The following is a 22,596-nucleotide window of genomic DNA, read 5'->3' as shown; positions in this document are numbered from 1 at the left end:
CACAAAAATCACCAACTCTGAGCTCCCCTCCACCCCACCATGGTTTGGGGGCAATTGAAGTTTTGAATGTCAAGTATTTAGGATAAGTTTTAGTGACTGAGACAACATAATTTTAAACTTCCAGCTTCATGGTAGTAGCTACGAAACCCCTCCACACTCCCTTTGCTTAAGCCACAGTAGTTATTACTTAAGAAAACCAAGTGTCAGCCTGGAGGAGGAGAGAGAATATTGTCTTGAGCTCTGAGGCTAATGCATTGAGACTGATGTCTAAAAATGTGTCAGGTAAGCTACTGTAACTCAACTCAAATTAGGGACATAGACGCAATGTTGGACAAGTTGATAAGGGCCAATTTGGTGGGGAATATGCATATTCAAGCTTCCAATGTGTTAAAATGCTGAATCAAAATGAGTCTGAGAATTATTTAGCAGTGCCCTTTAAAGTGCATTTTATTTGAATTTGAAATCATTTTACTTTCCCCCCTCCCCTTATGCCAGCACTAATCTTCATGCATGCCATGGCATGAAGGTTAAGCAGAAAACAGAGGGAAATCTTCTCCTATGTTTTTCGGGTCTTTCCAACTCAAATAATTTATTGAAAAGACTGAGGAATCAAAGATAAAGGTCACTGAAATTGACCAGGAGAAGCACGTATTTAGAAGAAGAGTATTCTAGCCATTAGAATTTTAAGACCATATTTACCTTGACTACATCAATAGCTGTGTCCAGTGCCACAACTTCATGGTCTTTGTGTGCACCGAATATCTTGTCAATTGCAGAAATAGGGCATTTGCATGTGTAGCAGTATGTGTCTATCTGGGATTTCTTTGTTTCTTTCTGTGCACCTTCCGCTTGTGCTAGTAATGGTTCTGGCTCTACAACCTCAGATCCGGAATCCTTCTGTAGAACAGACTTACTTTGTTCCACTTCCTTCGCAAATTCATCATTTTCACCAATAAGCTCAAAAGACTCCTTGCCTTGGGATAGGACATCTTCTGGCATGGATTCAGAGAACAAGTCATCTGATAAGACTTCCTCTTGAGGAACCACTTCATAATTCATTAATTCTGCAAACTCATATTCATCCTGAACAGGGCTGCTGCGGGGCCTTGCCTCTGGCATTTCAGGAGGTGCAGATACCTGAGGTTCTACTTGCAGGCTTTCTGGAGCAGGTGTTGCACCTGACATGAGTTCTTCTTCTGGGTAAGACACTTCCACTGGGAAATGCTGACTTGCCTCAGGACTGGCATTTTCTTCTTCATTACCTTGGCCATCAGGTTCATCTACTCTCTCTAAAATGTGATGTGTGTCTTGGAAGGGCACTGCATAACTTATTTTCTGAGAAGCCAATTGGACTTCCTCAGTGATGGGCATTTTCCTCTGTACCTCTCCATCCTTTTGGTTTTCCACACTACTTCTTAATTCCCCTTCACTGAACACAGCTTTCTGTTCCTCCTCCATGCTCTTCTCTCCAAAAATAGTTCCAAACCTCCCCCAGACTTCTCCTTCTCCAGTTATCAGTTGGCATGAATCATCTTTACCAACTGGTATTTCTTCCAGAGGTTGGCTTTGGTCTTTCTGATATCCAGATACATCATGTAGAATGTCATCTTTGAGAATGTACTTCTCAAAATACATCCCAGTTCCCTCCTCAGCATCAGAATGTCTGCTTGGAAATGAAGCATCAGAATTCAGGCTCTCCCTATCAGAAGTGGTTTCACCTTCCCTTTTTTTGTCCCCAACTGCTTCTTCATACAGATCCTTATATAAGAATGCCAGTGCTGGTGGTTCCTCTAGCAACTCTGGGTTAATGGCTTTAACTTCTGTAGGAAATAGTTGAGATCGGGATAATACTCCTTCTTCTGCATTAAATAAGGGCATCCCAGGAGACTTTGCTTCCACGTCTCTGGCTATATTCCTTGAAGTCTCACTGTCAGTAGAGCTGAGGGTAGGTAAAGGTGGCTGAGATTCTGTATAAGAAACATTGCCATCATCCTTTTCCATTCCATAAAAGCTTTCATCTAATTTCACCAAGTCAAACTCACATTCCAGAGTCTTATCTGCTGAATTTTCTGGGAAAGAGATGGTTTCTTCAGGAACTTTCTTTTGGGGTTCTCTTTCAGTGTCTTGCTTTTGAAAAGATTCCTTTTTCAGTGGCTCTGGGAAGATGTTATAATCAATTAAAGTATATTTTTCAAAATAATCCACATCACTGGGCATTGTGTGGTAACTGAATGCCACATCTGAGTCAGTGGAAATGTCCTCTTCTGCTGAATGAGTTTTCTCTTGCATCTGTCCCTTCTCCAAGGACACATCTGCATCCAAGTCCCCTGCATGGGACTCATTTCGCACAGTTTCCTGGCCTACAGTCACCTTACTGCCATCATGAAAGGGTAGATTGCTCTGTGAAGTCTTCTCTTCCAAGTACTCTAACTTATCCTGCATTTTTTCACACTCTTCCTCATCAACTGATGAAATAAAAGCAGGAGCATGAATATTTAGTATTTCACAGCCTTCAGCGATGATGCTAAATGCATTTTTTTGATCTTCTGTGAGGCCAGGGGGTTTGCTGGTTACCACAGGAGCTGCAAAGGCTTCATCTTTTACAAAAAGGTTTTCAGGTTCCTTCGCTATGCCTTCAGTGGAAGAAATTTCTTCACCGTTAGTTGATGGCATAACACATGTAACACGATCAGAATCACGAATTGCTGATGGGTCTGGTTTATCTACCTGAAGATCTCCCATAGGCTTTGCCTGGGAATCTGAAACTGGCTTTGAGACAAAAGTGGGTGGCACAGGTGAATCTGGTGCGCCATCTTTGGTTTGGGGAGCCTGACCTGCTCCTGTTAGTTCTGGTGATGAAATTTCTGATGTGTCTGATACATTAACTTCTGAAGAAGACACTGAAATCACAGCTGATGATTTCACAGGTGAGAAAATTGCTTCTGGAAAAGAAGATAATTGATCTAAGTTCCCTGTTTCATCAAAGGGACGATTAAGAGTCATTTTAGATTCTCTGGACACTAGTCCACTGAAGGTTCCTAATTTGGGTTGTGACTCTTGCTTCTTGCTTTCTTTGGTAATATCAAGTAAAGCATCTTTTGAAGGCTCAGCCATAGCATGTGGTATCTCAGAGGAAAGCGAGTGGTGTTCCTTTTCCTTATTGTCACTTAGTATTTTAGATGTCACACTTCCTATATCAGGTAAAGCACAAATGTCCTCCTGGTCTGCTTTGACTCTGTGACCAGGACTAGTTGGAATTAATGCACTAGTCTTTTCTTCCGATGAATCAATTTCACTTAAAGAAGTTGGCTGTGTTCCCACTGTTTTTGTTTCCTTGATTTCCGGATGAGCCATTGAGAGCACTATTTGTGATTCTTCAGTAACTGATTTTGCTTTAATCTTAGAATATGTTTGATTTTTCAGATTCTCAGTTTCATCATGAGAAATACCAAAGGTGATTCCTGATTCTTCAGAGGCAAAATTGGTTCTCCCTGCTGAGTAAGGTTGAGTCATTTGATTATTTTCACCTGGAGATAAATTTGGAAGGCTTTCTTTTCGTTCACCTTCCTCCTCAGGACTGATTGTGATAGCGTCAGATCTTCCCAAAACTAACTTTTCTTTCTCTGCCAAAGGAGATTGAGAACTTTCTTCTTTGTTCTTTTCTGTGGGGCCCAATGAAGCAATCTGTGATTCCTTGAAAAAATCTGCTTTAGCAAATGATAGAGGTTGACTTTCATCCACAGAGCTTCCAAGAGTCATACCTAATTCCTCAGACACTTCTCTGGATCCCAGGATTAGATGAGGTTTTGAATCTTCCCTCGTGCCTCTTTTTGCAAAAGAGAGTTGATTTTCACTGGAGAATGAAGCAGCAGACTTGGTTGCCTCTGACATCATACTGACTTCAATAGGTGTCTTGACTACCGTTCCTTTGTCTTCCTTATTTTCACAGAACTGAAGTACAGGCTCTTTTGAGTATTCCACTTTATGTAGTTCTGATTCCTGCAAAAGGCCTGCCATCCTTATTTCCTTTGTATCTCTCAGCAGCAATGGGACTGCCATTTCTGACTTTTCTTCCAGCACATCTCTTTCCATGATGCGATAAGGTTTTTGTTCCAAGACTTTTTCGTCATCAGTTGAACTTATAGTTTTTAGATTAGATTCATCATCATAAAATGGTGAAGACACAGCCTTTGGCGTTTCTTTTTCTGGTCTATCATCACCAACTTTAGTTAAACTATCTTTGGATTCTTCCATTGTCAAAGTTCTTGACTCCAGTTTTGCTGATTCTTTCATGGTCCTTTCAACAGCAAATTCTGATGGAGTTGATTTTGGTTTAACTTGATCCGCTTTCACTGGAGAGACCAAAGTTTTTTCTTGGTCATACTGTTGTTCATCAAGATAGGTTAAAACACTCTTTGATTCTTCTGTCAACTGGCTCTTTTCAGCATGAGTATAGATTTCTGCCTTTTGTACCTTGTTATCACCAGTGGTGAGAACGGGAGCACCATATTCAGCTTCTTCTGAAACCAATTGTTTTCTCAGAAGAGGAGACTGGTGTTCAAGGCATGTCCCATTCTGAGTAGAAGTAACTCTGACACTTGCTGGTTCTTCTGATGGCATCTCAACTCTTATGCCTGATAAAGATTGCTTTTCTTCCTCCCTAGCTTCTGGCATCTTATGTTCTTCAATAAGCTCCCCAGAAATGGATTTGGACAGTTCTGGTGGAGTTTCTTCCATGACAGATAACAACATAGGTTCTTCTTTGGACTGCCTTGGTTTTCCGGATTCTGTTAAGGCAGTTCTAGATTCTACCCCAGATAACAGTTCTGCCTCTGGTAAATGATAAGTTGGTAGTGGCTCTGATTTTTGTGACACCTTTTCACCTCTTAACAGAGTCATCTTGGACAGCTCCTTATCCTCTTGGCTAGGTAAAGTCAGTGGTGTTTCTTTCTGCTCTCTTTCTTCACTGGCTTTAATTAAAATGACTTTAGGTTCTTTCTCAGGCAAAAGTCCTGACACTGATAAAGGAGATGGTGCTGGTTTCTCAGCTTCATTAAAGTCATCAGGAGCCACTGGAACTGTCATTTTAACCTCGCCTTCCAACACAGCTGTGTCTGCAGCAGGGCTCGGGGGAGTTTCTTGTTCATCAACATCATTTTCTGAAGCACTTGCTCCAAAAAACAGACTGGCCATCCACGAAGTAAAAGATGAAACTCCTTTTCTGACTTTGCTGTGGGTGACAGTGCTTGGGGTAGCAGTTTCAGCCTGCTCTGGCACTTTGTTCGTTATTTCTGGGGAATCCAGAGGTGTAGTTATTTCCCCAGATTGAATTAGGGAAAGTTTTGATGTTTCTTGCGTAGAGATTTTGGCCTCAGGCAGAGGTTTCTTTGATTCTGACTGCCAGGCTTCATCAGCACTTTTCACCTTTGAAGTGTCTGCTTTTGATTCCTCCAACTGTCTTTTCTCTGTGGAAGAATATGGTGCACTTCCCAGATCTTCTTTCTCACTACCTAAGGCTGGTACTGAACCTTCTGCCAGACAACTGGTTGTTTTGATTGAAGAAGGAATGATTTCAGGCTTTCCCTGCTCCCTTACATGGTCTCCAGAGACTCGTGTTTGGATTTTAGTGGCGCTTTCAGAGATTGGTGTGAATTTTTCCTGGCCATCTTCTTCAGCGCCTAGCTTTTCTGGTATCACACTTTCAGGTTCCACTGTTAAAGAGAGCTGCTTCCTATTAGCTTCAGCTCTACCTACATTTTCAACTAGAACTGAACCTCGTGGCTCTTCATCCACTTGTATTTCAGGAGAAGAGTAAGTTTGACTTGTCAGTTTCTCTCTCTGATCATCGGTCCTGCCCAGAGGAGATGCTGGTCTGTGTGCTGATAAGTCAGCTTCATTGGCTGGGTAAAGGCTTTCTTGTTCTGTAGGTTCATAAGTTTGTTTCTTCTCAGATGAAGCAGATGTTAACTGTCCCAAGAGTCTTCCATCTGTGGCAGAGGAACACAGCTGCTCAGACTCCAGCACTCTTTCTTTGTCAGGGCTAGCCTGCTCTGGGCTTGGTTCTTTCAGCAGCCAGTTTCCTTCTTTTTGCGAAGGTAGGGAGTCCTTTGCATCAATAACATCTCTAGGCTCAATGGTCACAATAGATCTCAACTCTTCCAAAGGCAAATTTGCTTCTGCAAAAGAATGTGACTTAGTAGCAACGTCCTGTTCATCAGCCAGGGGACTGCCCGATGAAGGTGTTGATGGGGCAGGGAAATTAGCATCCTCTGGGCTTGGCTTTGCATGTTCATCAGAGAGACCAGAAGAGGCCATCTGGGATGGCTCAGGTACATTTTCTGATATAGGGAATGAACGTATTTGGGTGATGTCTTCATTTGTTTTGGTCAAAATATCCCCTGCTCGTTGTGGGAACAAATTTCCTGTGGAGGTCAGAGGATGACCTTTCTGCTTCTCTCCTTTGTTAGAGTCTGGCAAATCCCTTGATTCTTGCGATAATTCTTCTAATGAAACATGATCTTGCTGTGGTTCTGTATTTTCTTTTCCAGTGAAAGAAGGTACTGATTTATCTGATCCCACACTGGCCACCTCAGCTGACAAAGGCTTATGTACTTGCTCTCCTTCTTCCCTGGTCTTAGTCTCAGACTTTGCCCTTTCCAACACTGAGCTTCCTGTTTCTGATGTGAGAGATAGTTCCAGTGTGGCATCACTGTGTTCCTTTTCACTCACTAAGTCCTGTGACAGCTCTGACACAGACCCTGATAATTCTAGTGCATCGAGTAGCACACCTGTCTTCTCAGGCTCCACTGGATGGCCTGATGAAGGAACAGCAACTGGCTTTTCTGATGGCAAATAATTCTTATTTGATATCAATGTTGCAGGTTCTTGTCTGCTCCTCTCACTTGTAGAAGTGACGGATTTCATAGATAACTCTTCTGTCCCCAATGTTTCCAGTTCATTTGGGGGGTATTTTATTTCTTCCTTGTCTTGTGATGGAACTCTTTGATCTGATGCTGACATCACAGTCTTTGATGAAGAAAGTTCGGTATCTTTTTTCTCCATTTCAACAGCCATGTATGGTGGAACTGAACCTCCAGTCACTGACGCTGGAGTGGATGCTTCAGAGGCTTGCTTTTTTAACAAAGTCGACCATTCAGGTGGAGGAACTGTCTGAGGTGGGACACCTTGATCACTTCCTGCCTTTGATAAAACTGAATGCTCAGGCACAGAGGACCCGGGTTTTTCCTCTTCCTTCACAACTTCTGATAAAACTGCATGCTCTGCTGAATAGCTTGCATTTGGTGACACATGGAAATTCATCTCTTTATGTACTTCTGACCAGATTGGAGACTTAGATGCAGTTGTTTCAACAGGTAAAAGGCTGGATTCAGCTGCTTCCTTTTCTTTCTCATTTAGAGCCAGATGTTCTGTTGGTGGAGAACTGCCGACCGCTTCGTCTTTGCTTGCTTTTGATAAGACTGAATCAAATACAGATGTTGTGGAAAGTGATGAATCTGATTGGATTTCTTCCTTTACTGCTTTGGGCAAATGTGAAGGTTTGAGTTCTGATGCTACGGCTTGTGGCGAATCAGGCCCAATTTCTTTATTATTTTCCTCTGATAAAGATGAGAATTTCAGTTCAGGGAGATGTGGAGTTTCCTCTTTCTCTGATTTTGATAAAGCTAAGTGCTGGGATTCAGGTATGGCTGCTTGTTCTTTGTCTTGTCTAACTCTTTCCTTTGGCTCTGCTTGTGAAACTCCAAATTCGGCCAAAGATTTTGCCTTTTGGATGTCTTTCAGGTTTTCTTTATCCTTCAGGGAAGTTTCCTGCTGAGGCACAGGTGTCTCAGTTGACATAGAATCAGATCCAACTTTCTTCCCTGCCTCCCCTGGTGCAACTGAGGGTTTCATCACATACTCTGGGGACCTTGGAGAATGGGGCTCCATTTCTTTATGCTTCAATGAAGCTGGGTATTCAGGCGGAGTGGCCTGGGAGCTGGGCATGATTTCTTCCTTGCTTACTTTTGAAAAAGCCAAATGTTCAGATGCCCCTTTTTGAGCATGTGCAGGTTCTGGGCCTAGCTCTTTCTTTACTTTTTGACTTGATTCTGGTGGGATTGACTCTTGAGGCTTAGTTACAGAAGTTTCTGGTAATACTGGCTTGAGTTTTTCTTTCTCAGATAAGCCTGTCTTCATGGAGGCAGGCACTGATGAATCAGGCCTGATTTCTTCCTTCTCTCTTTCATCAGTTGAAGATGGTGGAATTGAGTGTTCAGATTCAAGTACCTGAAAGGAACCTTCCATTTTTTGCTTCTCTGACAAAATGAGATATTCAGATACAGATGTGGAAGTTGTTTGGGAGCTGGGCTTCACTTCTCCCTTCTCTGCTTCAGCTGTTGAAGGTGACAGATTCAATTGTTCAGACACTGGCACTGAAGAAGAATGCTGAGCTTTTTGCCTCTGTGACAAAATGGTGTGCTCAGGGACGGGCATTGTAGCTGCTTGGATCTCAGGCTCAACGTCTTCGTTCTCTGCTTCTGAGAAAATGGAATATTCCAAAGCGGATGTTGCAGTTTGCAGCGAACCAGCTTCACTGTCATTCTTACCTGGTTCAGGTATTGTGTAAGGGGGGACTGAAAAGTCAGAGGCCGAGTCTGGTGAGAAAGGCTCGATCTCTTCATTCCCTTCTTCAGTCAAAATGGTGTGTTCAGAAGGCGACATTGAGCGTAGTGGGTAATCCCTTTCAAATTCTTCTTTTTCTGACTCTCGAACTGCATGAGGTGACAATGAGTATTCAGACACAAATGCCGAATCTGGAGAAAAGGGTCCGATATCCTCTTTTTCATCTTCAGATATAATCATCTGTTCAGCTGTAGCTACTGAGCTTAGTGGAGTCCAATGGCCAGTTTCTTCCTTCTGTGACTCCTGTGCCATGTATGGGGGAATTGAATACTCAGATGCAGATGTGGAATCTGGTGTATAACGTTCACTTTCGAGGGTCTCTTCTTCTGAAAAGATGGTTGCTTCAGATGTAGATGCTAAAGGTGTAGGGGTTTCACATCCAATACTTTCCTCTTCTGCTGTAGAAGATATTGTAGAATACTCAGATACAGATGTGACCTCTGGGGAGTAAGGCACAGTCTCTGCTTCTGACAAAATTTCGCCTTCAGATGCTGACATTATAGCTGGTGGAGAAACTGACTCAGTTTCTTTTTCCTCTAGTTCATGGGTTGAATATGATAGACTTGAAAACTCGGAAGCAAAGTCGGAATCTGGAGAAATAGGCCCAATTTCCTCTCTCTCTTTCTCTAATAAAGTCACATGTTCAGAAGTGGATGTGGCCAATAGAGGTAAGTCGGGTTCATCTTCTTCTCTCTCCCCTTCATGAACCAAATGTGTCAGGATGGCATTTTCAGAAGGATATGGGCTTTCTGGGTAATCAATTTCAATGATCTCTTCTTCTGATACAGATGAGGGTTCAAGTTCTAACCCTGAAGTTATTGGCAGGGAGACACCCTCCTCTTCCTCTTTCATTTCTCCCAAAGCTGGAGGTTCAGAGGAAGAAACTGATGATTCAGGCTTAGTCTCATCCATCTCCCATTCACCACTTGGAGAAACTGCCTCTTCTTTTTCTAGGGAAGACAGCTCCAGGTTTTCTACCTTTGTACTAAGAGGACCCGGGGCAGATGCTGCAGTGACTAGTGAATCTGACTCAAAGGCTTCTTCTTCTGCCTTAGTTGAAGTGAAATTCTCAGAAATAGAGGTAGTAGCGGTTGCCAATAAATCAGATTCTCTTTCTTCTTCTCCAACCTTATCCACAAAAGATGGTGATATTGAAAGTGTGGGTGATAAAACCACAGCTTCTCGTGTATCAGCTTTCAGCTCTTCCTTCACTGTTTTGGGTGACATCAATTCTGAGGTTATAGCATCTGGAGAATCCGTCTGTATGTCATGCATTGATGCTTCTTCAGTTGGGAGTGTTGAAGCTGACAATGGGAGACTCTGAGGCTCCTTTGTTTCATTACTAGAATATGAGGAAACGGTATGTTTGAGCCCAGATGCTGCAGCTGTATTTAGGGGTGAATATGAGTCAGTTTCCTTTGGCTTTTCTATATCCTTAAGAAGTGATGGCGCTGGCCTGGCCTCTTTAGATATTGCTTCTCTCCAGGGTGGAGAAAGCTCTTTTTCTTTTTTACTCTCTATAATTTGGATCACTGGTTTCCTTGCTTTGGAAGATATGCTAGCATCCTGATTTGTCACATCTGGTTCTAAAGTAATGGATGCATCTTTCCCCTTTCTGTAATTGATTTCCTTAATTACATAACCCTTTGGCAATGTTCCATAAAATTGTAATGGGATTATTTCTTCTTTCACTGAATTGAACATCTTAATTTTATATTGTACTGTTCCTATGTAAACTGGTCTTAAGACTAATGGTTTATATTCTTTGTATATTGCCCCAGTGATGGGGGGGGTGTTTGAGACAGTCTTCTTTTTCCCAGTTTTATCATAAGTACCAAGAGATGACTTTTCTTGTTCTGACTTTCCATCTGAAATTGAAGCTTTGCCTTTAGCATTTGCTGGGACATCTGCTTGCCCTTCCAAGGAGTGTCTCTTTTTGCCTCCTTTCCGACGCAAAGCTGGGGAGCCATGCTTTGATGATGACTTACGAGTTCTTTTCCGGGCCTTTTTACCTTCATCCAAGATAAAAGAAATGTTCCCCGGTGGAGAACTTACTGTTGACCCTTCCATACTGTACATATCAGAAGTTAAACCACTGTCTGAGGCCCAGGGAGTGGAGGACCTACTTGAGCTGGTCTCCCAGGTTATTCCACTATCTTCACGTTGAACTGTTACCATGGAAAAGGAGGGGTCAGATATAATACACTCCTCCTTGATCTTGTTCTCATCATTCTGGTCAGTTAACCTAGAATAATAATAAGAATTATCAAAAAGATCATGTCATCTTTTAACTGTTCATCAACTCTTATGGAATTAAAATATAAAAGGCAAAATCTGATATAGCTAAGGATAAATAAGAAAACACCCACACGACACATACATTTTACTCCTAACATGACCAAAAATGGCCAAGCATGTAAAATAATGAAATGAAGTGAAGTCAAAATTTAGTCTTTGAAAAATCTTTGAAGATACTAAGGCTTATGAAAATTCTGGGCAGAGCTAAGACAATATGCCTCTCACTCGACATATTTGAAATCAAATTCATCTGCCCCATCAAGTCAGTCCCCCAGTCCTTACCTCCATTTTCTTTCAAATTCCTCTCCCAGTCATCTAGGTTGTCATCTTTGAGCATCCCATCTCCCTTGCTTCCTACCTCCTATTTTTACATCATGATGTACCATATATCTTGTTCTCTCAAAAACCCCATCATTTTTCAATCCAATAGCATTTACCCAGTCCCTGTTCCTTTTAATGTTCCTACAGCTTTCAATACCACTTCCCATCCCTACTTCATGTATACTTTTTTCTCTTTCTTCAGCTTCCATGTCACTATTGTCTCCCAATTCTCTCTTCCTGCCTATTTTAGAAAATCCATAGTCTCCTTTGCTAGTTCAACATCCATCTCTCACCCACTAATTACGAATGTCCCTCAGAGCTCTGTCCCATGGCCTCTTCTCTTCTGATTTTACATCAGATAATTGATTTCTTCTGCCCCCATGGAGTCAGCCTTCACTTCTGTGTGAATGAGATCCAAGTCTTTCTTCAGTCTGGTCCCACATTTCCATCTGTTTGCTGAACACTCTCCCCGGGGGTTCACTAATAACCCTAATTCAACCTGCCTAACCTGGAACTCATTGGATTTTTCTTTTCTTCTGGACCTATTTTTTAATTAGCATGGTAAATGCCTTTCTCTGCAAAAGATAAGCAACTTATCTATAATCACACTCTTGAACAATTACTTGCCTAGGGCACTGGAGATTTCAGCTACTTGGCCATGATCACATAGCTGTTACCTGGCAGAATCAGGAGTTGAATGCAGGTCTTCCTGCCCTCAAATTCATCCTTCCCCTCAAATCTGCCCCCAATCAACTTGATTATTTCTGCTGATAGCACCACTGTCTTCCCAGTCACCCCGCCCTGAAACTTCAGAATCATCATTATTTTTTCCCTCTCTCTCATGGTACCCCGCCTGCCCCCACATACGATCTCTTGCCACATTCTATTGGCTGTTATGTCCAAGAGAGACACACCATCCTTTGTATCAAGTTCCTTCTTTCTGTTCACACTGTCACCACCCTGCCTTAGGCCCTTATCTCTACTTACTAGGATCATTGTGATGATCTACAAAATTGGCACCTGGCTCCTCCCTCCCCAATCCATCCTTCACATAACTGAAAAAATAACATTCCTAAGACGCAGGTCTACTCATGTTATTTCTCTACTCAGAAACCTTAGATGGCTTCTGTAGATTGCTTCTAAATTAAAATACAAACTCATCAAATTTAAGGCATTTCACAATCTGGCTCTGACCTACATATTCAGACTTTCTTCATATTACACATTCCAGCCAAATGTTCTATTTCCTCAAACCAACCATGTTATTTCCCACTTCCATGCATTTGTAGCAACCTCATGCCTGGAATTCTTATTCTCCGCTTTTCACAATCATGCTTTAAGATTCAGCTGAGGTATAGTCCTTTCTGATTCCCTCAAATGGAAGTTTTCCTCCCTCCTCAAATATAGTACTGTAGTGCCTTGCCTAGATAATGTTTCTGGAACCCATTGCTTCCCTATTTTATATTATACTCATCTGTAAACATGTTGAATCCTCTTCCCCTCTGTTGAAGGCAAAATACTTGAGGGCACAACTATTTTCTTTTGTCTTTGTGTCTCTAGCACCTATGACAGTGCCCGTCGTGAGCCAGATGAAGAAAAGGGAAGTCAGACATTCACAGGGATTCACAACTAAAGGAACCAGGACATCCAGGAAAAGCTAGTAGATTGTTCATATCTTTTGACCTAGAGATTTCACATCTATCACTATTGTAATAGTATAGTTATTGATAATGATTATTCATCATTTCAGGCTAGAGCCTGGACTTGTGATTTCATTCGTCTAGAGCAGAGGTTCCCGAATTTTCTTAGGTAATAGCATCCTTAGCGTATCAATAATTTCTCCATAGTACTTCTAGACCAAAAGAAATACCTAACAGTTTTGAAAACTCCCACCAAAGTAGATCAACCCCTTCTCTGAAATTTATAATCTTAGACTAACATAGAAATATGTTCTACATGATTGTACGTACATAACCTATATCAAACTGCTTCCATCTCAGGGAGGAAAAGGAAAGGAAGGAGGGGGAAAACACTGGAACTCAAGATCTTATTTTAAAAATGAATGTTAAAATTTTATAATCTTAGAGAATTACCCAAAACAAAATTGTCAAACTGGGGGCCTGTAAGCAGCCAGTGTTGCCTGGAGCCACATTAATATATAATGGAGAAATGTTTAACCAAATAAATAAAATTCAATACACCATAGAGAATGTCAATTTGTGGTTTTCCAAGTCAATATGCAGCAACTAGGGATCTGTTCCTATTTGAATTTGACATCACTCGTCTAGAGCATTGACAGATTAGGGGACTTGCTCAGGGTCACACAAGGCAGTGTGTGTCAGGAGCAGGAGCTGGCCAGCATTCAATCTGCTACAACACACTGTCTGTCTTGTTCATGATTACAACAAGCTAAAAATGAAATTTGTCTTCAGTGATTGGGGAACGGATAAAAAAGTTGTGGCCTGTGATTGTATTAGAATATTTCTGTGCTGTGAAGAAAGATGAATATAAAGATTTCAAAGAAACATGGGAAGACTTGTATGAAGTATAGGCAGAATAAATAAAGCAAAGACAAAGGAATAACAGGCACAGTAACTAAAACAGTGTAAATTAATGTCAACAAGGGAGGGAACCAAATGGTGATCAAATACGAGCCTGCTAGTGCCAGACTGCTAGAGTTAAAAGTTCACATCTCTCCTGCCTCTTAACAATCAATGAACTTTTTCAAAGAATGTACTTTGTACAGGGATTTGTTCCAGCGTTTGTTGGGCAATTGCTGTTGTGTCAAAACAAAATATATCAATACTTTACAAGAAAAAAAGAGAAAATTTCACAGGCAGAAGCAAACAAGAGATGAGTGAACTATGGCTAGTTCTGAGTTTCAATCTTAACTCAAAGAACCATTATAATGGGTGAAAATGTTCCAGTTTTCACTGGTTATTACACCTCACTTCTCCCCCTCACCCCACTGTGTGCTGTGTTCTCATAGTACTTTTAATAAAATAATTTTAAGCCCAGAATAGTGTCTAAAGTGCTGTTATTAGGGACCAAGAAAACCTCTGAAATAGAGGAAACCCTACAGTTTCCTCTTCTTAGGAAACCAAAAGTTCAGAGAACAAAACTGCCCGAAACTGGGGGGACCCAGTGCTACCCTGCTGGTCCTGAACCAGTCTTTCTGAATCCACAGTTTTCCTTTTCATATCACCCCCTATTGAGATGACCAGTTTTTCTCACATTTCTAGTGGGCACTATTTGTGACCTTTCATGTAAAAGTTCACCTTTCCATGGGCCCTAAATCCACCTCTCTCACCCATAGCTTGAAAGCCTGAACTCAGATACTCAAGGCTCTGCTTCCTCAGTCAAGGACTTCTACTATATCTAGAAAAGAAACTTCATAAAGAAACATCAAAAAAAAATCAAGGTGCTGAATTCAAGCTCAAACTCTAGGGGGAATTACCTGCAAAGCTTCTCTCAGTGCAGTCTCCCAGAGGAGAAGATAACAGGAAATTCTCTACCTCCCCTTGTTTTGGCTACCCAGAATCACAGAATCTCAGAGCTTGAGGGGACTTCAAAAGCATTCTTAACCTTTTTTGTGACATGGACTACTCTGGCAGTCTGGTGAAGCCTATGACCCCTTCTTAGAGAGCAATGTTTTTAAATGCATAAAATAAAATATATTGATCTATATCATAATGCTTGCCTTCTCAAGGAGGGGGAAAGGGAGAGAAGATGAGAATTTGGAATTTGAAATTTTAATAAATAAGTATTAATTGTTTTACATGTAATTGGAAAAAATAAAATATTAGAAACAAAAATGAACTATAAAACGTATTACAAAGGAAATGGTTATATTGAAATATATCAAAATGTTATTATGAAAATATTAAAAACAAATTCATGGACTAGTCCAACCTATCCCTGAACAAGAATCTACCCTACAATATTTCTTATAACTAGTCATGGAGCCACTTGTTGAAAATCTTCAATGAGGAAGAATCTGTGTCCTTCCAGGACATCCCAGGAGGGGCTACTTTGAGACATTTCTAAATAGTTAGAAAATTTTTCCTTACATCAAGCTCAAATTTGCTTCTCTACAAATTCTTCTTCTTCTTTCTTTATTATTTCTTCTTCTTCTTCTTTTTCTTCTTCATTCTTTGGACAGAATAGGATTCAAGTGACTTGCCCAGGGTCACACAGCCAGTAAGTGTCTGAGGCCAAGATTTGAACTCATTGACTCTATGGCTGGTGATCTTTCTGCTGCACCACCTAGCTATTTGTTCTCTACAACTTGTACCCACTTCACCTAATTTTGACTTCGAGGATCAAGCAGAAAAAGTCTAATCTCTTTCTCACACGTGACAGCCCTTGAGATATTGGAAAACATACTATCATCGCCTTCAACCCTAGTCTTCTTTTTTCTAGCATCAATATCCTTAGTTCCTTCAACAGATCCTTGTAAGTAGCATGATTATGAGACTCGAGACTCCTGGTTAAAAAGAACAGCAGTGCCCCAGAAGCTATATGGCACGTATAGGTGTTCTCAAATTTGTGGGCATTCGGAGGCTATCTTGATACTAGAGATCAAGGAGTTGTGATTGAGAGAAATTAATCTCTAGGTGCAGAAAAGAAAGGCTCACAGATGAAGAGTAATAGTGAGGATGACAGAGTTCTGGGTTCCAAAAACAGAAGAGTGAACAAGAGGGAGAGAGGGAACAGCCAATGGTTGGGCATCAGCCTAGCTCTGAGTATGAGGAAAAAAGGGAATAAAGGAGGGAGAGAAAGGAAAAAGAAGAAGGAAAGAGAGTGTCCTTCTAGAATTTGAAATATTGGGAGGGTATAAGTCCTGAATGATGGATGTAGAGAAAGAATGAGTACTTGGGTGAGGGCATAGAAGATATTCCTCTCTGGTAGTGTGGGCTCTGGGACCTAGCACCCTTGTATGCAATAATCTTGGCTTTGGGAGAAATAATAAGTCTGATTGGATCTGACCCATACAAATTGCACATTTCTGAGCTCCTTGCAATCTCTGCACAGGAAGAGAATTCCTAGGGAGGAGAGGAAGAATGCAATTACCATTTTAAAGTCTGCAAAACATTCTACATGCATGATCCCATTTGATCTTCACATTAACACTGTTAGGTAGGTACCACAGACATTTCTATACTTATTTTACAGATGAGGAGACTGAGGTTCAGAGAGGTGCTTAGCTCACAACGTTAATACATAAGAGGTAAAATTTGAATGAGCATCCTCCTAACTGTAAGGCCTGCACACTCTCAGTTATTCCTCTGCCTCTCTGAATTTTGCATCTCTTCCAGCCTTCTACATAGTACTCTATGCTCATTGCACATAGTCTAGCTGCAGACTGTATTTTTATATCACGCTCAATGGGTTGATAATGCATACAAACCAGACTTGGTCATCAGGATGACTGGGACAGCCTATGGTTCACTATAGTATTTTGTCATAACTAGGTCTATTTACCCACTGTCACCATTCTGAGAGGCTGTTAGCTACTGATTCCTGCAGGACCATGACTGCACATGACAGGACATTTAGGAGGAGGAATCAGGATGCTTATTGTCTTGTTCTATTTCCAGCATCAGTTCTTGTGTAGGGTGGCTCTTCCATGTTTTGCTCACAGGCTTAGTTTCTAAGAAAAGTGAAGAGGAGGAGGTGCCTTTTGGTGATATAAAAGGTAATCCATAACCCAGATATCATTGAAGGCTGCCCACAAATGGAAGGGAGAAATAAAATAAATGGGTGTCTGTTGGCAACCTTCCTCCACCATCTGTCCAAATTCTGTTTGATCTTCTTGAAGAGCCAACCTGAAGGAGGGGCATCAAAGTTCATTGCTCTGACCAAATAAAGATACCTTAAGTTTTGGAACCAACTTTTACAGGTAATGGAGACTGAATGGAGGCATCAGGTCAAAAGTATCAATTGTCTTAAGGAATTAAAACAGTAGGGTTTTTAAAAACTTCTTATTTCTACTGCTTAATTCCTCTTTAGCATCTAGTGATGTCACCCTCTCCCCCCCACCAATAGTGACCAAGGCTAGACACACTCAACCCCTTTTCATTTCCTCTTTCTTGTTCATCCCCCACAAACAATCTACCATCAAGGCTCTTGATTTCCTCTTCACAATGTCTGTCTCCTCTTCTTTTCAATTGTCACCTTTACCACCCATGCTCAGGACCTTGTGATACCCACCCAGATAACTGAAATAATTTCCTAGATCATAAGATCATTGAATCGTTGATTTAGAACTAACAGGTTTTAGAAATCATCTTATCTAAGTCTCCATTTATGTTTGCTTTGGTTTGTTTTTTTTCTCATGGTTTCCCCCATTCATTTTAATTCTTCTATGCAACACGACTAATGTGAAAATGTGGTTAATAAGAATGTATGTGTAGAACCCACATAAGATTGCATATTCTCAGGGAGGGAGAGGGGAGAGAGGAGAAGAAAATCTTAGACTTATGGAATTGATTGTAGAAAACTGAAAACAAATAAATTAATTTTTTTTAAAAAAAAAATGGAGGTTCAGAGAAAGGGAAACATCTTGTTCAAGGTTGTCAAGGATGTAAGAGGCAGTGCCAGGGTTTGAACTCAAGTTGCATAATTTCAAAATCTAGTGCCCCCTGCCTTGCCCAGACATTCTCCTTGCCTCCACCCAGTCTCTGGCCTCTCTAATCCATTCTACATACAACTACTAGGATGATTTTCTTTTAAGTATCATTTCCCTCTTCACAAACCTATAGAAATAGAATGGTCTGCCTGGCTTCCCATCCCTGCTTCCTTCTAACTTTAGAAATTTGTACCTACTTAACCCAACCAACAGACTCAGCTCCATCTGGGATACTGGCTAGTCCAATGTGGTTAGATAGAAGTATACATGAAACAGAGTATTGAGAGAAGCTAGAAAGATAAGGAGACAGCAGGATATAGAAAGCCTTGAATGCCAGGCTTAATTATTATCCTCGACCTTCCCCTTTCCCTAACTTCCTACATACAACCAGAATGTAAAGTCCCATCAATTGCAAGGCCCTCAATTCTGCCAGTGTAATCACTTTCTAATTGACTCCTGACTGTCTATTCCTACTATGACCCCTCTAGACCCTCAGGAACACCCGCCTGCAACAACCTCCTCACTAATCTTTTTACTTGTAATCACTCCCCATAGCAATTCATCCTGTCTTTTGCTGTCAGATCACTCTTTCTTATTCACAGCTCAGATCATGTTGGTTCCTACTCAAAGCCCTCCAATTGTTCTGAACAAAATTCTCAATCTTTCTTCTAGCATTCAAGGTCCTCTACAACTTCATGTCTCCCTACATTCTTCTTAATTCATACCACTGCCCTCCATATTGGCAACACTCTGGCCAAAATGGAATGCTTGATGTCTGTTGTATGCTTCTGGTGCCTTCCCACTTCTGCTTTAGCTACACTCTGCTTTATGCCAGGCAGCGCCTTCACTGCTCCTCTCTGCTTAGCTCTATCTTTTGGAATCCTTCCTATCCTTTAGGACTCAACTCAAAAGCCACTTCTTGTATAAAGTCTTTTCAGTCCTCCAGGTGGATATGTCATTTCCTTTCTTGGAGGTCACAAATCATTTTTTGCTTCTTTTATTATGTTCTGTTACAATTATTCTATAGTCATTCCACACTATTGTATATATATGTATGGGGGGGGGGGGGCGGGGAGAGCACCTCTAGGAGACTGTATCTCTTCTGATTAAGTCCAGCTCATTGTTCATTTCTGATACTTGTCCAAGATCCATGTTCTGATGGGCTAATTCAGTGATAGGCTAATTCAGTGACAGGCTAATTCAATGGTGCTTGTCAGAATTAGGGCAGTCTGCACTTTTCGTTTACTTTGCTTTTCCATCGTGCGCTGCCAGAACCATTTCTGTCAAGAAGCCATGATTTTCACTAAGGACACTCTATGTCCACAGCTTGATTCTCTCCATCAATTAATCATTCAGCCTACATTTTTAAAATGTCTCCTATATGGCATACGCTGTGCTAGGTTCTAGGGACTCAAAGACAAGTGTGGAACAATCCCTTCCCTCAAGGAGATTTCATTATGCCAGCACAATGATATCCATGAACTTAAGCATCTAGAGAACTTTGCCATCAGGAGATATTCACTTCCTAGTTGAAACTGGACAGGTCATCCCGGTAACACCTTTGATGAACCTACGCCTCCCTCCATGACCAAAATCTCCTTTGTTGTTGATGATCAGTGGAGCCTTGGATAAAGTTGTCTTCCTCTTTGAATCTATCATGGAATCTTAAAGGATTTTAATATATGCAGGAAAGTACCTCATTTCCTATGAACCTTTAAGATTGCACTCATATCAACCAAGTTAAGTGATTTGGGGGGGGGGATCAACAAAAAATAGACATAAGTAGATCTTTTATTCTCTATTTCTTAATCACTTATGTGACTGTAAAATTGTAAATACTGATCTGCTACAGAGAATAATTTGCAAAAGCCCATATGTTCTGTTCTCATGTTTTCATCAAGGATATCATCAGCGTATGTATAGATCATTCTCGTACATATTTTTATAGAAATTAATATGCAAGATTTCTTGAAATATGTCACAATGGGGTAATTTTGTTTGATAGTCCTCTGACTAGTAGCCAAGAAGCAGTGTGGCAGAGTGGCTCCAAGCCCTGCCTCTGACACATTCTGGCTGTGTGACCCTGGGCAAGTCCTTTAACTTTTCACTGTTCTAGGCAACTCGATAAAGGGCATTCCTCATGGAGAGCTCCATACACCAAATGAAATCACTAGTCCAATCCCTATTCCTGAATGTTAATAACATAAAACAGGGAAGGCAGACCCAAACAAATTAGCAAGGAATAACCAAAATAAGGAAATATTGTTGTCCTGTATTCTCTCCTACTTCTGCCTGAAGTTCTGCTACCTTTGCATCTTTAGAAATGCCTGCTAGTCACTGGCAATTTTGGCACGAAGAACCAGCAACAACCTCAAATTATCTTCAAATCAACCCAATGGTGACATGGGACATAGTCTAATCAGGAAACGAAAATGCAAACATAAAAAAAATTGTAAAATGGAACAAGTATTTAAAAATCACTGTTTAAAACATTTCCACCCTCAAAGTTTCAGGATCCTGCTCTCATCATTGTTCCCTACTTATAGCTCTGCAAAATGCTAACTTTAAAAATAATGTCTAATCAGGAAGCAGCCTAATCTGACATCCTTATCTGGAGCAACAATAACAGGACGTCGGGTGAAATTATATTACTCAGGTATTTAGTCCCAGGAATGAGATTTTGCTGGAATTTCACTTTTGCATCAGTATGAATTAGAGGTGTTGGTCTTTAGTTTTTTCTCTTTGCTTTATTTCTCACTAACTGAGGCATTATTGGGACCTTATTTGTCTCATGAAAGGGATTTAATCGATATTTTCATTCTTTATTTTCGCGCAGCCTTGCTTGCTGTATACCTCATAGACTTGCCCATAGAGCGGTCTGGGTCAGGAAGGGTGGTCATCCTTGGTAGCTGCTTTTTACAGACTGTTCAGTTTCATTTCCTGAGCTTCAGTTGCTCACAATCTCCATTTTATGTCCTGCTAATTTTAGCATCTTATCTTTCCATAAGTAATTATCCATTTCTTTAAAATTCTCAGTTTTGTGGGCATACCACTGTGCCTGAAATAGTGGATAGAGAGCTGGCCTTGGAGTCAGGAAGACCTGGGTTGGAGTTCTGCCTTTGGCCAGACTGCATGACCCTGAGTCATTCTCTTAGCCTGTTAATACCTCCCACCCCAACCAGGTTACTCTTTAAGTCTTAAGCTCCAGAGAAGGAGCTGGTCTATATTGGTGATGAAAATTCCTTACCAGGAATATCCAATGAAATCAAGTCTTGTAAAAAATGTATTTAGTAAATTCTGAAAATCATTTTTAATTTCTCTGTTTTCTCGTTTTTTAAAAAAAATTGATAGATTGATTTTCCCCTTTCATTTCTGATCAGTTTAGCTCCATGCATTTTGGTTTTATCAGTCTTGTCAAAGAACCAGCCTTTTGTTTGATTGCTTCTATTACTCTTTTCGTTTTCCTTTTTATTTATTTTCCTTCTAAGTTTCAAGATTTCCACTTCTGTGTTTATTTGAGATTTGTTGATTTGTGAATGCTTGAAATGGATGACTAGCCAGATGATGATACAGTTGGGTTTTGTGACATCATCGTGAGGTTTGGTTAAAATGTATCAATGATATTATAGGGTAATGATATTGACCAAGGTAACTTTGTACCTATACTGTCTTGCCATTCAGTATTCTACTCATGCCATGGTTGGTCTTATATTATAACAGTTTTCCTTTACTTCTAAAGTGGGAGCAGCCAGTCCTGATGGTGCAATTTCAAGTTTTCCAAGCACACTTAGTGTTATGGCTAAAGAGGAGTTCCAACACACACATTACACTATGTTGGTCTACAGTCAGCTCAACTCCTGAGTTTAAGAAGGGCAGAAGCAGTGGAGAAACAATGGAAAACTCTTCCAATGTAGGAAATGGTCATTTTTCTCCAAAATAAATATACAGAGGTGTGTGTGTGTGTGTGTGTCTGAGAGAGAGACAGAGAGACAGAGAGAGACAGAGAGACAGAGAGAGACAGAGAGACAGAAAGACAGAGAGAGAGACAGAGAGGCAGAGAGACAGAGAGAGAGAAACAGAGACAGAGAGAAAGAGATTTGGAGGCATGGACTAGAAAGAAATTTGTCCTTTCTTCATTTTCCTTCAAAGTCATCTTATTCCATTTCTGTCTATAAAGATGATATCTCCAGTTCATTTTCTTTGCAAATGAAAGCACACCCAAAGGAGAAAGAATTTACCTTTCAATGATGGGAACTTGGCTACAGCATTCAAAGTCAAAGTGTGAAGAATGGCGCCTTTACATCCTAAGAGTATAACTATTGAACTTTTCAAATAAGAAGGTAGTTGTCAAGAGCAACTGGGCCAACACATCCCTCCAAATTTTTTTTTCTCCATATTGCAGTTGCTGAGCATTCTTCTCTTGTCTTTCTCATACTCTTGGCAACCTCATCATCTCCCATGAATTTAATTTCAATTTCTCATAGATGATTCCCAGATGTCATTCTTTTTCCTGAACTCTAGTTCACATTGCCAACTGACTATTGGATATTTCTCATAGTCATCTCAAACCCAGTAAGTCCAAAACAAAATTTAGATTTTCTCTAAACCCATCTCTTCTTCCTAACTTTTCATCCAGATGATTTCTGACTCCTTCCCTCCATATC

The 22,596-nt window shown here is 40.7% G+C and overlaps 1 protein-coding gene across 2 annotated transcripts in view; it reads right to left on the bottom strand.

Annotated features, from left to right (window-relative positions):
* Positions 1–22,596, bottom strand: part of CMYA5 (cardiomyopathy associated 5) — a 121,940-nt gene that overhangs the window by 67,712 nt on the left and 31,632 nt on the right. For both annotated transcript variants that reach the window (XR_011966532.1, XM_072606437.1), the window contains exon 2: positions 700–10,927. Coding sequence is in view for 1 of the 2 variants with exons in the window: in XM_072606437.1 (XP_072462538.1) it covers positions 700–10,927 (10,228 nt within the window). In the remaining variant the exon portion in view is untranslated. The remainder of the gene's footprint in view (positions 1–699; positions 10,928–22,596) is intronic.

Source organism: Notamacropus eugenii, chromosome 4 (assembly GCF_028372415.1).
Source record: "Notamacropus eugenii isolate mMacEug1 chromosome 4, mMacEug1.pri_v2, whole genome shotgun sequence".
In the NCBI taxonomy this organism is placed as follows: Eukaryota; Metazoa; Chordata; class Mammalia; order Diprotodontia; family Macropodidae; genus Notamacropus; species Notamacropus eugenii.
This window is presented reverse-complemented; position numbering and strand designations above follow the sequence as displayed.